Source organism: Dendropsophus ebraccatus, chromosome 7 (assembly GCF_027789765.1).
Source record: "Dendropsophus ebraccatus isolate aDenEbr1 chromosome 7, aDenEbr1.pat, whole genome shotgun sequence".
NCBI classification, from domain to species: domain Eukaryota; kingdom Metazoa; phylum Chordata; class Amphibia; order Anura; family Hylidae; genus Dendropsophus; species Dendropsophus ebraccatus.
This window is the reverse complement of record NC_091460.1, coordinates 39,428,703-39,444,570: the sequence shown is the minus strand read 5'-3', so window position 1 is coordinate 39,444,570 and position 15,868 is coordinate 39,428,703. Positions and strand designations below refer to the sequence as shown.

The window sequence follows — 15,868 nt, the reverse complement described above, 5'->3', positions numbered from 1 at the left end:
GGTGCCTTGGAAGAGAGCTAGTCTTATACGGCGAGTATATCCCAAACTCTATATTTTAACTGGAAAAGTTGGGGGTCATCTTATACGCCAGAAAATGGGCTGAGCATCAGTGTTCCAGCATGAAATGTGGTTTACCAGACACTGCTCCATATTTTAACTTGCAACCCAGCCCTATTCACTTGAATGGGACTGAGCTGCAGAAGTGAACAGTATATGGCACAGATGCTACTAAAAGTGTAAACTACTCCAGGCAAACCATAACAAGGCTGTAAATATTGATTTGATTGCAAAGGGGCTATCCAGGGTTACAAAAACATGGCTGCTTTCTTCCACCAACAGCACCTCTCCTGCCCTCAGTTTGGTTGTGGTTTTGCAGTTTACACTCACCGGCCACTTTATTAGGTACACCTGTCCAACTGCACGTTACCACTTAATTTCTAATCAGCCAATCACATGGCTGCAACTCAGTGCATTTAGGCATGTAGACATGGTCAAGACAATTTCCTGCAGTTCAAACCGAGCATCAGTATGGGGAAGAAAGGTGATTTGAGGGCCTTTGAACGTGGCATGGTTGTTGGTGCCAGAAGGGCTGGTCTGAGTATTTCAGAAACTGCTGATCTACTGGGATTTTCACGCACAACCATCTCTAGGGTTTACAGAGAATGGTCCGAAAAAGAAAAAGCATCCAGTGAGCGGCAGTTCTGTGGGCGGAAATGCCTTGTTGATGCCAGAGGTCAGAGGAGAATGGGCAGACTGGTTCGAGCTGATAGAAAGGCAACAGTGACTCAAATAGCCAACCGTTACAACCAAGGTAGGCAGAAGAGCATCTCTGAACGCACAGTACCTCCAACTTTGAGGCAGATGGGCTACAGCAGCAGAAGACCACACCGGGTGCCACTCCTTTCAGCTAAGAACAGGAAACTGAGGATACAATTTGCACAAGCTCATCGAAATTGGACAGTAGAAGATTGGAAAAACGTTGCCTGGTCTGATGAGTCTCGATTTCTGCTGCGACATTCGGATGGTAGGGTCAGAATTTGGCGTCAACAACATGAAAGCATGGATCCATCCTGCCTTGTATCAACGGTTCAGGCTGGTGGTGGTGGTGTCATGGTGTGGGGAATATTTTCTTGGCACTCTTTGGGCCCCTTGGTACCAATTGAGCATCGTTGCAACGCCACAGCCTACCTGAGTATTGTTGCTGACCATGTCCATCCCTTTATGACCACAATGTACCCAACATCTGATGGCTACTTTCAACAGGATAATGCGCCATGTCATAAAGCTAGAATCATCTCAGACTGGTTTCTTGAACATGACAATAAGTTCACTGTACTCCAATGGCCTCCACAGTCACCAGATCTCAATCCAATAGAGCATCTTTGGGATGTGGTGGAACGGGAGATTCGCATCATGGATGTGCAGCCGACAAATCTGCGGCAACTGTGTGATGCCATCATGTCAATATGGACCAAAATCTCTGAGGAAGCTTCCAGCACCTTGTTGTATCTATGCCACGAAGAATTGAGGCAGTTCTGAAGGCAAAAGGGGGTCCAACCCGTTACTAGCATGGTGTACCTAATAAAGTGGCCGGTGAGTGTATTTCAAATGAAGTGAATGGAGCTGAATTGTAATACCACACACAACCTGAGGACAGGGGTGGCGCTGTTTGTGCAAAAAAGTAGCTGTATCTTCCCTCATCCTGAATAAACCCTTAAATATCCTGAGGGGTCCCATGAAAATAAAAAAATCAATCACAGGCAGGCAGGGGATGCGGGAACATAATACAGAAAGTATACTTACCCATCCCCTTGCCCCCACAGTGCTGCCTTACCAATCTCTGACAGCTTGCAGCCTCTTGCAGCAACATCACTACCCGGGTGATGGCTTGCCCGCTCAGCCAATCAATGACTGGGGTGGGACACAGCTGCAGTCACTGACTGGCCATCAGTGGGGCAGCGATGTTGCAGCAGTAGGAGCCAGACCATGGCGCTCCCAGAAACCGGCGGCTGTGCGTGAGCAGTGAGAGCTACTGGGCACGAGGTTGGGTAAGTATACTTTATTTATTATGTCCCAGCACCTCCCTGCCTGTCTGTGAAATTGCAAAGACCTGATTACATGCATAGCGAAAAACACCAAAATAAAACAGACTATAGAAAAAAAATATGCATAAGTAAAAAAGGAAAATGAGTTTGATTAGTGAAAAGGAAGGATGTAAGCGGTTATGATTTACTATGGTGATGGGATGTGGTGTGCACACATATCTCCAGGCCACTTACCTCCATATTACGAATCTGACTTAGAAACTTCTGGTGCCTCTCAGTACCTGTATTTCTGACAACACCACCAAAGACCTGATAGATGGAAAGACAGCCGTGTGTCAATAGTAATAGATCCAGAAATACATTTGAAAGGCTATTATACTGTTCCAGACATATAATCAGATCATATATATAAAGCATTGGGGCCAGGAATAGTGATGAGTAGGATTCCACATTAGGTTTTGACTTAGAAGAAAATTGAGTTTAATATTTAGCAAAATCACTTTATGTTCCCACCTTCCAGGCTAAGAGACTCATTTCCTCTTCCCTGTGTCGGAAAGGACAATAGCAATTGTTTTGGGTGACACAAACCAGTGGCCTGAATGAGTAGATTTTGGCTCAGTGGTTAGTACTGTTCCAGTTCCCCTGCAGTGCCACCACAGGGGGTATTAGGTATTACACGGTGCCAGTGACAAAGGTGTTTGTACCCATGTAGGAAGTGCCCAGTAATCTAGCACCATGCAGGGGATAGGTGGCAGATGAGTGGCAGGTAGATTGTGGTTTTGGGTTGCCCCCTCTCCCTAGATTTGTGCTCTTCTTGCCTCTATAAAGCCAATGAAAACGCCTTTGTACTTACCTGTGTATTGAGGAAGTATTTAGCGGACAGGGACCAGTCGTACATTCCCAGGCAGTTGGTCAGGACAAATAGTTTCTCCGGCCTTTCCATAGTTGCCTCAAAAGTCAGGAAGTCATACTCAAATATCCTCTTGCATCGCAGGAACGTCAACTCTCTGTTCTTCTCCAAAGGAAGCTGCTCTCCGGGCTGCCGGAAGAAAAGCGGATCATTCTCCAGAGCGGAGAAGATCTTGTTCTAAGGACAGAATAAAAACAGTAAAGAGATTTACTGTTTTCGTGAGTTTGTCAAAAATCTCCCCATATCTCCCCATATGTTGTGAGGCTTTACTACTGTAATATGTATGGCCTACCCTCCTCAGTATTAGATTGGTGGGGTTCCAAATATCCGCACCTCCACCAAACCGCTGTATAAAGGGTGGAGCACCAAGAACCTACATTGTTTGCTAGTAACAGTGCCATATGCTTAGTAGTGGCTGTGCCTGGTATTGCAGCTCTGTCCCATTCACTTGAGCTTTGGTGAATTACTGTATATTAACCGGCATAGACACTACAGAAAATATGTACTGCTTACCAGGTACTCTTTAAACCTCTGTCTGACGGTGTTAACAGGAGTTGGACTCCCACCAAGTTAAAGGGGTTGTTCACCAAAATGTATTTTCTTTCAAAACAGCTTAATTTTTTTCTATAAAAAAATCTCAAGTCTTGCAGTACTTATCATCTGCTGAAGTGGCGTATTCTCTCCAATCTGAGACAGTGCTCTCTGCTGCCTCCCCTGTCCATATCGGTAACTGTTCAGAGCAGCAGAAAATCCCCATAGAAAACCTCTCCTGCTCTCCAGATTGGAAATAATACACCACTTCCTGCAGGTCATACAGCAGCTGATAAGTACTGGAAGATTTGAGATTTTTAATAGACGCAAATTACAAATCTCTGGCACCAGTTGATTTGAAATAAAAAAAAATTGGTGAACAACCCCCTTAATATTCAAGCCCTATTTTAAGGATAAGTCACCAAAAAAATCCTTTAAATAGGTGCAGACATATACAACATAGATGTATCCTGGAGACCAGGCCGGGCTTGTTTGCATATTACTTTACAGGGTCCCCCAACTTGTAGCTCTCCACCTGTACTACCACCCCCAGCATATCCTAGCAGCCTGAGGTTCATGGTAGGAATTGTAGTGGTGCTATAGCCGGAGAGGCACAGGTTGGAGGGGACTATTCTAGAACTTTTTTATTATTCTTTACCTTGAAAGCAATGAGTTCCTCATCTTCCAAAAACAGCACCATGTCCTTCCAGTTGAAGGAAGCCTTTCTACGGTATTCAGTAAGTGGTCCATTAGGTAAATCCAGCAGCAGCTCATGAGATGCGGCTCCTGTGGCATCTGCCTTTTTGGCACCGAACATTGTTAATCTGCTTGACAAAACAATATTATTTCTTTATGTTCTATCAATCTAAGCCCTTTATTTATAACAACTAGAAAAACCCTTTCTGGCATACTTTTAGTTTCCTCCATAAGGCCCCGTTCCCACTGAGGAAAGGTAGCGGAATTCCGCGACGGAATTGTCCACTGCGGAATGCCGTTAGCCTCCCGCTCATAATGGGAGTCTATGGGAGGCGCGCGCTCCTGCTCTGTACGCGCTGAAGAATGAACATGTACTGAGCAGGAGCGCGCGCCTCCCATAGACTCCCATTATGAGCGGGAGGCTAACGGCATTCCGTGGCGGACAATTCCGTCGCGGAATTCTGCTACCTTTCCTCAGTGGGAACGGGGCCTATATCAGTAATCTGTTCTCTATTTTGCAGTTTGTTTCTGAGCTGGAAGAGTCCATTGTGTGGGGGGAGATCTGTGCTGTTCTCTTCCTGGATGCTGGATGACTGTATATGAGCAGCAGTGTAATATGAAGATATCCTGTGTAATATAGAGGAGGAGGAGAAGCCATAAGTAGTGTAACAGTAGCCTCTGTCCTCAGTGTGGTGTTTGCTCTCTCAGAGAAGATTGTGTGTTTTTCTTCAGTGAGCTATGGCTGCAGCAGGCTGTGTGTTTATGTGTGCTATGACTGCAGCAGGCTGTGTGTATATGTGTGTGTGTGTATGCACTATGGCTGCAGCAGGCTGTGTGTATATGTGTGTGTGTGTATGCACTATGGCTGCAGCAGGCTGTGTGTGTATGTGTGCTATGACTGCAGCAGGCTGTGTGTGTGTGTGTGTGTGTGTGTGCTATGGCTGCAGCAGGTTGTGTGTGTGTGTGTGTGTGTGTGCGCGCGCTATGGCTGTAGCAGGCTGTGTTTGTGTGTGTGTGTGCGCTATGGCTGCAGCAGGCTGTGTTTGTGTGTGTGTGTGTGCTATGGCTGCAGCAGGCTGTGTGTGTGTGTGCACTATGGCTGCAGCAGGCCGTGTGTGTGTGTGTGTGTGTTTACGCTATGGCTGCAGCAGGCTGTGTGTATGTATGTGTGTGCACTATGGCTGCAGCAGGCTGTGTGTGTGTGAGTGCGCTATGGCTGTAGCAGGCTGTTTGTGTGTGTGTGTGCGCGCTATGGCTGCAGCAGGATGTTTTTGTGTGTGTGTGCTATGGCTGCAGCAGGTTGTGTGTGTGTGTGTGAACTATGGCTGCAGCAGGCCGTGTGTGTGTGTGTGTGTGCACGCTATGGCTGCAGCAGGCTGTGTGTATGTATGTGTGTGTGTGTGTGTGTGTGCACTATGGCTGCAGCAGGCTGTGTGTGTGTGTGCGCTATGGCTGTAGCAGGCTGTGTTTGTGTGTGTGTTTGTTCGCGCTATGGCTGCAGCAGGCTGTTTTTGTGTGTGTGTGTGTGTGTGTGCTATGGCTGCAGCAGGCTGTGTGTGTGCTATTACTGCAGAAGGCTGTGTGTGTGTGTGTGTGTTTGTGTGTGCTATGGCTGCAGCAGGCTGTGTGTGTACTATGGCTGGCCGCTCTATATCCATATGGCTGACCCCTCTATATCACTATGTGTGACCCCTGTATATCACTATGGCTGACCCCGCTATCTTCCACAGCAGAAGAGTGGAGTGAACACGCCTCCACACAGAGGACACACCGCTGGCACATCACCGGATATAGATACCGACACTATACTCACACTGCCATCCTGTTTCTAAATGGTTCTAGTCCATCCACCGTGGGACTGTAAGTACTCTCATTGGAACAAGTGTCCATGAACTTACTCATCTGATTGTTGCTATTTAATGTTTGATTATATGTGTTGCTAATTACCATATACCATTTTTATCACTGATACCACCTGATTACCCCTGCTGATGTCATTCCTACATTTTGACTTGAACGCGTGGGTATGAGTGTTCAGGCATCACTTTGTATGTGACTATAGGTTTGCCCTTTTAATAGGGTACCACTGTTACATCTCACTTGCTGTATCTATATGATCTATTGACCCACAGGGGTCAAAGATTTACCTGTTAATCTCATCTTTGCACCGATACGGGTTATTGTGATGAGTGGACCAAACGTTTTGATTTGGTAGATTATTTTTATAGTATGGATCACGGTATATACCATAGTTTATCGCAGTTGTGCCAACATTGGACATCTTGAACGATAACGCATTGTGAACCGTTGTCCGATATAATCTTTAATATTTTTTGGATTGTGTCAGGGACGATCTGGACATACATGACTGGTAACACAGCCGAGACTGGTCTGACTGACACACCCACGGAAAGCTGACAATTAGAACTGTCTTATTGTATATATGTATATCATTTTTTGGAGACCTCTTTTGCCAACTGCTAGCGATCGTCAACTGACAGTGGTTTTATTTGTACAATAAATACTACTGATTACGCATATTCTCTCTATATCACTATGGCTGAGCCCTCTATATCACAGCTATTTGCCATTGTTGGCAGTGTATCTGTGTGTATGGTGAATAGTTATTTAGAAACATAGCAGATTGTCAGCAGGAAAAGACCACCTGCTCCTTCTATTCTAGTTCTGAGTGGGACATGGAGGCTGTAGCCTGGCTGCATCCACTGCACACACAGGAGAAGCTTCCTTATATCTTATTACTATCTTATTCATAAGTCGCTCCAGCATCATGTAGGACATTACACAGAAGCTTTACACTACTTTACACTAGTTGTACAAATAAGTCCCCTGGTGTCTGACTGGCCATTTATGAAGAAGCTGGAGTCGGTCCTGATAAAATTCAGGAGTCTGAGTCGGAGCTGTGGTTTACCGACTCCACAGCCCTGGTCTCCAGCTCAGACCCTATTACCACATCGGCAGCTCATAGAAACATAGAAGATTGTCGGCAGAAAAAGACCACTGGGTCCATCTAGTCTGCCCTTCCAGTATTTCCATTTTTATTATCTTGGGATAGATATATGTTTATCCCAGGCAGGTTTACATTCCGTTATTGTAGATTTACCAATCACTGTATGTATGAGCCATCCATCTAGGTAATGTGGTTGTCCCTATTATTGAAGAACAGATGCCTGTTCTAAAAAAGTCAGATGCCATTTCTAAAGATCGCATGTGTCCCAGTGGTCAGACACCTGCTCGATTGGTTTATTATCCCGAATCATGAGGATACAGAATAATGTGATTTCGTGGGACAACCCCTTTAATCTCCCCTTGTGATGGTGCAGCAGGGAAAACTGAACACTTACGGCATAGACCCTTTGGTGCAATGACACGCATAGAAGTGCCAGAGTTACATAGAAACATAGTAGAAAAAAAACACTGTGTCTATCTAGTCTACCCTTTTAGTATCTGCCTTCTTATTATCTTAGGATAGATATATGTTTATCCCACGCAGGTTTACAGGTTCAACCACAAATACACAATGGAATGGATATGCACCTGCAGCCATATGAAGCTCCCTCAGCTCACCTCAGTTACGGCTATGACCTCCCAGATTACACAGAACAGAGTACAAGAGGGACAAGTTCCTGGAAGCACAGCTCCTGTATGGGAAGGTGAAGTCGCTTTACCTCTGTCTGATGGTGGTAACAGGAGTTGAACTCCTACCAAGTTAAAGGGTTGTGCACCAAATTTTTTTACTGGTGCCAGAAAGTGCCAGAGATTTCTAATTTAAAAAAAACTTTGGGAGCCGTAACGTCTTCTGTGTGAACTAGTCTTTAAAAATGGTAAACTTACACTGGGTGAGTGGTGAGGATTTCACCACCGCTAAATGTAACACGCCCAAAATTATTATGCACGGCTTGCTGCGATTGTCCTGGTGTGAACTCCCAGTTCCCCGGTCTCTGAAATACAAAAAAAAAAGTGAACTTTACATCAGATCAAATTATGAATAAGTATCATTAAATAAGGGAGCACAGATGTTACTCACACCTGGAACGCTCCCCTCCACCTCCAGCTTCTCGTTCAGACAGATCTCAGCAGGCATCCATATCAGTCTCTGTTCCCTGTAGCTACCTTTCGGCATCTGGAGAGAAGCACTGGGAGTCCTGAATCGATTTTTCAAGTAAATCAAAGGTTCAGTATACTCATTACTAGGTTTTATTCATTGCCCTATGCGTATCGAGATATCAAATCTTTTTCTCAAGGACAATGTTCAAGAAGCACAAATGCAACCTTAAAAACCCTCCCCTTTACTCCTCCCCCTCATGACCTCATACTGGAACCATTATACAATCGAAAAACACAATGTCATTATCATAACTTCACGAACCTGTGCAACTGGCTTTCAATCCTTTCTCCTAGATATACTTTCAACAGGCTGGCATCAGCATTGTTGAACTGAGCAAAATGCTGTCATACACTATGCTTGGCAAAAATTTGTGTACTATGTGAAATCTGTGTGTATTTACTCACTTCCTTAGGGTCTGACATGTTCCACCTACGTACTGGAGGCCAGAAGGGCAATCCAGCTCATATATAACAAAGTCACTGCTACATAACACCTTTCTTTTTAGAATTTATGTTTTGTTAGCAAAATTCAGACAGGTTTTGCACACTTTTTCCACATTTATAGATCCCTGAATTAAAAAAAAAAAACCTCCCATTTTTATTTTTTTAGGGTTTTAAATTGGGATAAGTTGTCCTAAATTGGGGCTATCCGTTGTCCTAAAGTTTGAGATCTTCTAAAAATCATACGTGGACCTTGGCTCACTGCTTCTGATAAAAAAGGATCTCTTAGTAAAATTTTCCAGTTTTTTTTTTCAGATTTTTATTTTTTTTAATACTTCTATGATTACTTGTAAACTTAGTGATAAATGAGACTTCTTTTTCTTTTTCTTTTTTTTTTCATTATCTGTAGCTTTCTATCCAAACTGTCTGTTCTGTTCTTTTCTTTGCTCCTTCAATTATTTTTTAGGATAGTTTTTTGTTTAAATGTTTCTTCCAGTACTTTGGTTTGTTCCTCAAATACTTCCTTTTGGCTATGTTCACACAACGTTTTTTCAGTTCTGTTTAGAAAGACGTGTTATTTTGAGTCTAAAATAACTAACGTCATTTAGCAGCCTGGCCTCCCCTTAGTGTAATGACTGGTGTTTGTACATTATTTTAGTTTATAGACCCCCTAGAGGACTAAACTAAAATTCATGCCCCCTAGAGGAAGCATCATACGCGAAACGCGCGTCGGGGTGATCGCCATCTCCACAGTCTAACATGGGTAAGACCAGGATACAATTTTATTATTTGCACATATGTTAATATTTGGATGTAGTCACTACGATGATGGGAAAGGATTTCCAGTATAGGTTATATAACAAACTTTTTTTTGGGTGTGAAGGACCGGATAGTGTTTAGGTTTACTTCTGTCACACTTTATTTACTATATATATAATCTTTAGCATATAGTCGGACATGGCAATTGTTACATGCTGCGTCGCATCCCCATGTATACTGTGCAGGTGGTTGTTATTTATTGAGTTTTTTGTCTTTGAGCACGATTTATATTCTTATTTTGTTACGCTTTTAATGGTATTTAATAAAGATATTAATATTTTATAAAAGGAATGTATTGCCCATGTGTTTTGTTCTGGTGGATAATTATTTTAGTTTAGGTGGACTAATTGGCTTTTGGATGCGGCTTAATTGAAAAGTCCATTGAATTTAATAGTGAAAATAGTGAAAGAACGATGAGAAAAGAAAAACTGCGTGTAAACTACTCATAAAAAACGTCCGCTGTTTGCAAAAGACGTCCGAAAATAATGATCATGTTCATTATTTTGACGTCCGCTGCAAAAACGTCTGTAATTCAAGGAATTGTGTGCATTGGACATCTGTCTTCCCATTGACTTCAATGCATTGCCATTGTAGTCAGTTAAATTGCGGCAAAAACAGAGGTTTTTTTTAAATATCAAAATCGGGCGCCTTTTCTTTATTTTTGACGTTGTGTGAACATAGCCATACTGTGCAGTTGCACTTTATCCTTAACATTTGATCGAACAGAATATTAGGTTTTCCGGTTCTTTTTATGTTCGCTGTGATATTTTAAACCTATTGACGCAAACGCATATTTACACTATGTTTTGGTATTAATTTTTCCATCCTTTTTTTAAATCCAAATAATTTTTTTATAAAATTTCCTTTAAAAAAAACTGTGTGCATTTTGCACCCATTGCGGTCCCGATGTGCTGGATAAAAAACTTGTTTTCAAAAACATAATAATTATTTTCTAAAATGAACTTTAAACAATTGTAAATAAATTGTTTCTGATTATCTGGCATTAAAACATCCTCTCTTAAAACCTGGTCTACCGCTGCGATTCCTATGTCGTTTAGTATATTTAAATATAATGATGCTGCACCTAATGTAACAAGAAGGTCTCCTTCCCTCTAATTCACGATTTCTCAGAAATTTGTTTTTTAACAGTCTATCAATCTATCAATCACCCAAGTGACTGCTTAGGGATTCAACCCCCGCAATATGGAACAGATTTTTTTTACCAATATATACTCTTGCTCTTCCTTTGTAAGTGTTCCCATATTTTGCCCTCTTCTACTAGTCTTTTTCAGTTCTCCTGAAATATATCACTAGGATCTAATTTTCTAGAATATTTTTAATCTCTTATCCTATATGTCTCTTCTAGGAAGTATTCGTTATCCATTAGCACAATCACCCTTCCCTTTTCTGCTTTTTTTTTATTATTTTTTCATTTTTCTGTAAATTCTTTAAAGCAACTCTTTCTTTCCTATTTAAATCAGACTCTTTCATTCTTTTTTTCCAATGTTTGGTTTGAACACTTCAGATATCGGAGATCTGCTAGCGCCATCTCATGAAATGATTCTATATAGTGACCTTTATATAGTTTGTTCTGAATTAGCATTCTCTACAATGCCTTATTCTGTGCAAAGATCGGGACATTTTCCTTTTACATTTTCATTGCAAAAAATCTCTTGAGCGTTAATTTCCTCACAAAATTATTCAGACCAATAAATACTTCAAATAAATCCATATTAATGGATGGACAGAATGAAAGTCCTTTATTTAAACACTTCCAACTCATCCCAAGTGACCTGATGGGAGGAAAGATTAAAAACTCTTCTCCTTAGATTACTTCTTTGTCTCTTCTTTGTTGTTTCTCTTTTGCTTTCTGGCCTTGCTTACCTTCTCTTTTCCTTTTTCTTCTTCTTCTCCTTCTTTTAATTCTGGTTCCAATCTTTTCCTCGTCTTTATTCTTCCCACCAGGGTAAAAAACTGAGTTAGTTTCTTTGGGCTCCCTAAAAAAACTGTATTTTTCCATCTTTTCAATCACTTTAAAGGGGTTGTCCGGCGATAAAAAATTATTCACAGAATAACACACATTACAAAGTTATACAACTTTGTAATGTATGTTATGTCTGTGAATGGCCCCGTTCCCCGTGTCCCACCACCCCCACCCGTGTACCCGGAAGTGTGGTGCGCTATATATTACCTGTCACGTGCCGACCACGGTCTCCGATCCTCAGCAGTGACGTCTTCTTCGGGAGGCCGGCGGATCTTCCCGAGTGCCGGCCGCCCTCTGCAGCGTCATCCGAAGCTCAGCCGCGATTGGCTGAGCATAACTGTGCTCAGCCAATCGCGGCTGAGCAGCTGATGACGTGGCCGCGTCATCAGCCGCTCAGCCGCGATTGGCTGAGCACAGTTATGCTCAGCCAATCGCGGCTGAGCTTCGGATGACGCTGCAGAGGGTGGCCGGCACTCGGGAAGATCCGCCAAGCTCCCGAAGAAGACGTCACTGCTGACGATCGGAGACCGTGGACGACACGAGATGCGGTGAGTATAATGCCCCACACTTCCGGGTCTAGCGTGGGTGGGGGGAAACACGGGGAAGGGGGCCATTCACAGACATAACATACATTACAAAGTTGTATAACTTTGTAATGTGTGTTATTCTGTGAATAATTTTTTATCTCCGGACAACCCCTTTAAGGGTAGGTGTACTATTTGTTCATTCCTCCTTTCCTGCTGGCACTTCAAAATTTCCTTCTCAGAAATCATTCCTTATCTCTTTCTCTTTTATCCTTATGGGTACTTCCGATACATTACTTTCAGTTTGTGGGGAATGAGTTAATACTCTGATTTTCTGTTCTGAGAGGGTTAAAGGCAGTCCTAAAAAAGATGAAGAAGAAATATTATGGACTGATGTTTCTGATAGTTCTCCTGGGGAGATGTGATTACCATTTATTTCTTGAGATTCAGTGGGGCTATTAACTATCTCCATGCACGATCGTCCTTCTTCCCATCCATGGCAAACATCTGTAAAACAATGACAGATAACATTCATCCCTTACACCATATCAGAATTAGTACCACCATAAGTCTCAGTCACTATAACACCTTGTCCTGAAATCATGTTTCTCCCTAACTGGATAGTGGCCTCCCAGTATCCCACCTGAGGGATAGGAGTATCATTACTAGCAACCAGAGACAACCTCCTTTGAAATCACTGGAGAGTTCAGAGTAGTCAAAGTGATTTTTGAACACTTGGTGATCAATGGTGGTGACTTGAGAGCCAGTGTTTATGAAAGCATCAAGGGGTACGCCATTGATGTGTACAGTTACAAGTGGGCAGGGAAATATGAACCTGGATTCCCACTTGGACGTCTTCTTGCACAAGTTTTGTCAGTAAAGTCCAAAGTTTATTATCAAGTCAGAAATCTATTATATACCCCTGTATCAAGTATTCTTGAAGCAAAGAAGAGATTATTTATTGTAACTGGACTCAGTGATTATTGTTTAAGCACCAACACAGTAATTGCACCTTCCTTGGGTCATCTCCCCTTTCTGTGGGTGGCGGTACCGATAGTCCGGGTGGGTCACAACTCAACTCTGGACCACCGTGATAAGCGCCCAAGGGACCCTATAACAGCCCGGCAGGTCACCGACCACAGTAGAAAGGGTATAGCCAGCCTCCCTAATCTAAAAGCAGGTGTTGCACCATACCTGTGTGCCCAACCAGAACTGGTGTCACAACAATCTAACACCTGGCTGAGCTAAATGCTGACCATCCACTACTGCAGTGGAATCACACTTTACCATCCAGCAAATAACCAGTCGAGCCTCACACAGTGGGGCAGCACCACAGCTGTAGGCATGCTCTAAGACTTGGCGGGAACTCCTGGACCTTTCCCGCACTTCTGTGGGCGATGCTCAGTTAATGGCGCAGCAGAGAAATGGCTAACTGCACAGGCACAAAAACACAACCCCAGTGGGTTGAATACACTTGGCAGAAAAGTTCACTGTCCTCTTTGACAAGGGATGCTCCCCCACTTTTAGAACCTTGGTTTGGGCAATAGTTATGTTCAGGGCAGACAGAGTTTAGGTGGTCAGGTAGACACAGTTCCCTTTTTGGCAGGCTTTTTAGGGTTCCAAACACTTTTGTGGATAGTCTTGCCGCAATATCAAGAATGTATTGCACCAAAAATGCAATTTTGTGACGTCACTCCTGTGGTGTCGCTGTGGTGTCATGGGGGTATGGTAGCTGAGTGGGTCTGTGATCACTTGGGCACTTGTCACGGTAGCCTGCAGTGGTGTAGGACCCACCCCGGACAGTTTGGCACCACAACAGCACACAGAGAAGAGATTTACCCACACACAGTGTGCAGGTGTGTGGGCGCATGTGCGTAAGGATAGGCCAGAGTTCCATGCTAAGAATCAAAATAGAACAGTTTACTTGAAGTAACTTAGTCCATTACAAAAAAAAGTATGTTGGCAGGAATACAGTTCAGTGCAACACAAAAATACAATCTTGTGAGTTACTTGGGTGCTTGTAGTTGAGGTAGAGATCAGGTGCTTTTACGAAGAGAGCTTTCTAGAAGAGAGAGCAGAGGAGAGGGAGTGCCTGAGGGGCCTTGTCCAATGTAGAAGTGTACTCTGCCCATGTAGGTGTGTAGAAGAGATAAATATAGAGAACACTCGTACTCACGTATAGGCACTAGTCTGACCGCCTTCCACCCCCCTAGTTGCGGTCTACCCGTCCCAGGTCTGTAGTACGAGCCCCAGGCCTTGTTATCTGGGCTAAGCAGGCTACCGAGACTTCCTAGTCGTCTGGCACTGCACAGTGGAATACGTAGATTTTCCGTACCTTTTTTCCACTGGGGTCAGTTCCTATGACTGCTAAGGTAACTGCCCTGCACTTTTAGAGAGGTTCCTGGTGTGGACTTCCTTAGCACTACATAGTGGTTTTGTTATCCATAAGGAAGAACTGTTGCTTGCTTAGTTGTGTTCCTGCCAGTCTCACTCCAGATGACAACTAACTCCTTTCATCATGAACTAAGTCCTTACTACAGGGGTCCGTCTAACCTGCCTGTGTTGGTGGGGCCGTGTCTGTAGAGAGAAAGAGAGCAGAAGATAGGCTGAAGAAAGGAGGGAAAGCACTTGCACCTGTGAGTGGCTGACATGTGACATACAATAGTTAACACTAAGGGGGACATTTATGAAGTCTGGCGTTTTTTACGCTGGGCTTACAAATGTCCCCGCAGCTCCAGAGCTCAGAGGATTTATGTAGAGGCGCACTGCCTCTACATAAATCCCGTACACACGGAGCCCGTCCGTGTGAATAATCTAAAACCTACGCCAGGTTTCAGTATAATTTTTCCCCCGGAAAAATTATAAATGCGGCGCACGCAGAGGCTGTGCCCCCTTTGCGTGGTGCTGCACCCCCATAACGCCCCCCTCTCCGCCCAACTGGTGGAGGTGGCGCAGATCGGTCCAATGCGAATAAAATATTAACCGCAACATAAAAATATGTACAGTGGTACCTTGGTTTGAGAGTAACTTGGATTGAGAGCGCTTTTCAAGAAGAGCTCGCAGTTTTTCAAAATTGTAACTTGGTTTAAAAGCATTGCTTTGGTTTAAGAGCTCCCTGTGCTGGGTGGAAGGGGGAGTGGGGGAGGGGCATGGTCTGCATAGTGTGGGACAGGACTGTGGAGGTAATCTCTTCATAGCTGTAACCCCTCTCTAGACAGACAGAGTGCTGCATTTATTTGCCCACATCTGCCATGTTCTTTCCTTCATGCTCTGTGCAGTTTCTGTCAGCCCTTGTGTTTCCCATTCTCTCCATTCCTGCTATAATGTGCCTGCACTTACACACTGCTGTATAGAGAAGTATCTGTCACTGTCCTCCTGCACAGCTCTGTGATTCTCACTTCCTGATTAGTCCATGCTGAACACCACCCTTTCCCCATTGCTGTCATGTGACCATACAGACCTCTGACGCCAGCCCTGCTTCTCTATACTAGCCTGTTGCACTACTGCATTATGGGGATCTGCAGTTCCATCCTGTATTCACAAACTGCTGCTGTTTCTTTAAGTTTATGCACTTACTATACATTATACACCACATGCTGATTGCTATACTGTACAGTAACTTATAATAAGACTTATTCAGCTGTTTCTAAATTTTTCATTCGTTTCACATGTCATACAGAATTAAAAAAATAATTTTTTGGGGGTGTAGAACCACTTTTTCGCATTTCAGTAATTTATTATGGGGAAATTTGCTTTGATATAAGAGTGATTTGCATCACAAGCATGGTCCTGG

The 15,868-nt window shown here is 43.5% G+C and overlaps 1 protein-coding gene and 1 long non-coding RNA gene across 3 annotated transcripts in view; one reads left to right on the top strand and one right to left on the bottom strand.

Annotated features, from left to right (window-relative positions):
• Window positions 1–8,457, bottom strand: part of LOC138797340 (peroxisomal acyl-coenzyme A oxidase 3-like) — a 75,368-nt gene extending 66,911 nt beyond the window's left edge. Inside the window, exons 1-5 of the mRNA XM_069977361.1 lie at window positions 8,228–8,457; window positions 8,035–8,141; window positions 4,145–4,310; window positions 2,899–3,132; window positions 2,280–2,354 (exon numbers count right to left, since the gene is read on the bottom strand). Of these exons, the coding sequence (XP_069833462.1) occupies window positions 2,280–2,354; window positions 2,899–3,132; window positions 4,145–4,310; window positions 8,035–8,141; window positions 8,228–8,323 (678 nt within the window). The 5' untranslated portion in view covers window positions 8,324–8,457. The remainder of the gene's footprint in view (window positions 1–2,279; window positions 2,355–2,898; window positions 3,133–4,144; window positions 4,311–8,034; window positions 8,142–8,227) is intronic.
• Window positions 1–15,868, top strand: part of LOC138797342 (uncharacterized) — a 70,359-nt gene that overhangs the window by 30,869 nt on the left and 23,622 nt on the right. The window contains exons 2-3 of one of the 2 annotated variants that reach the window (XR_011363920.1): window positions 5,916–6,042; window positions 7,694–8,101. This is a non-coding gene — a long non-coding RNA (uncharacterized lncRNA). Of the gene's footprint in view, window positions 1–5,915; window positions 6,043–7,693; window positions 8,102–15,868 lie in introns of those variants that run through there. The other variant, XR_011363919.1, reaches the window with a different exon arrangement.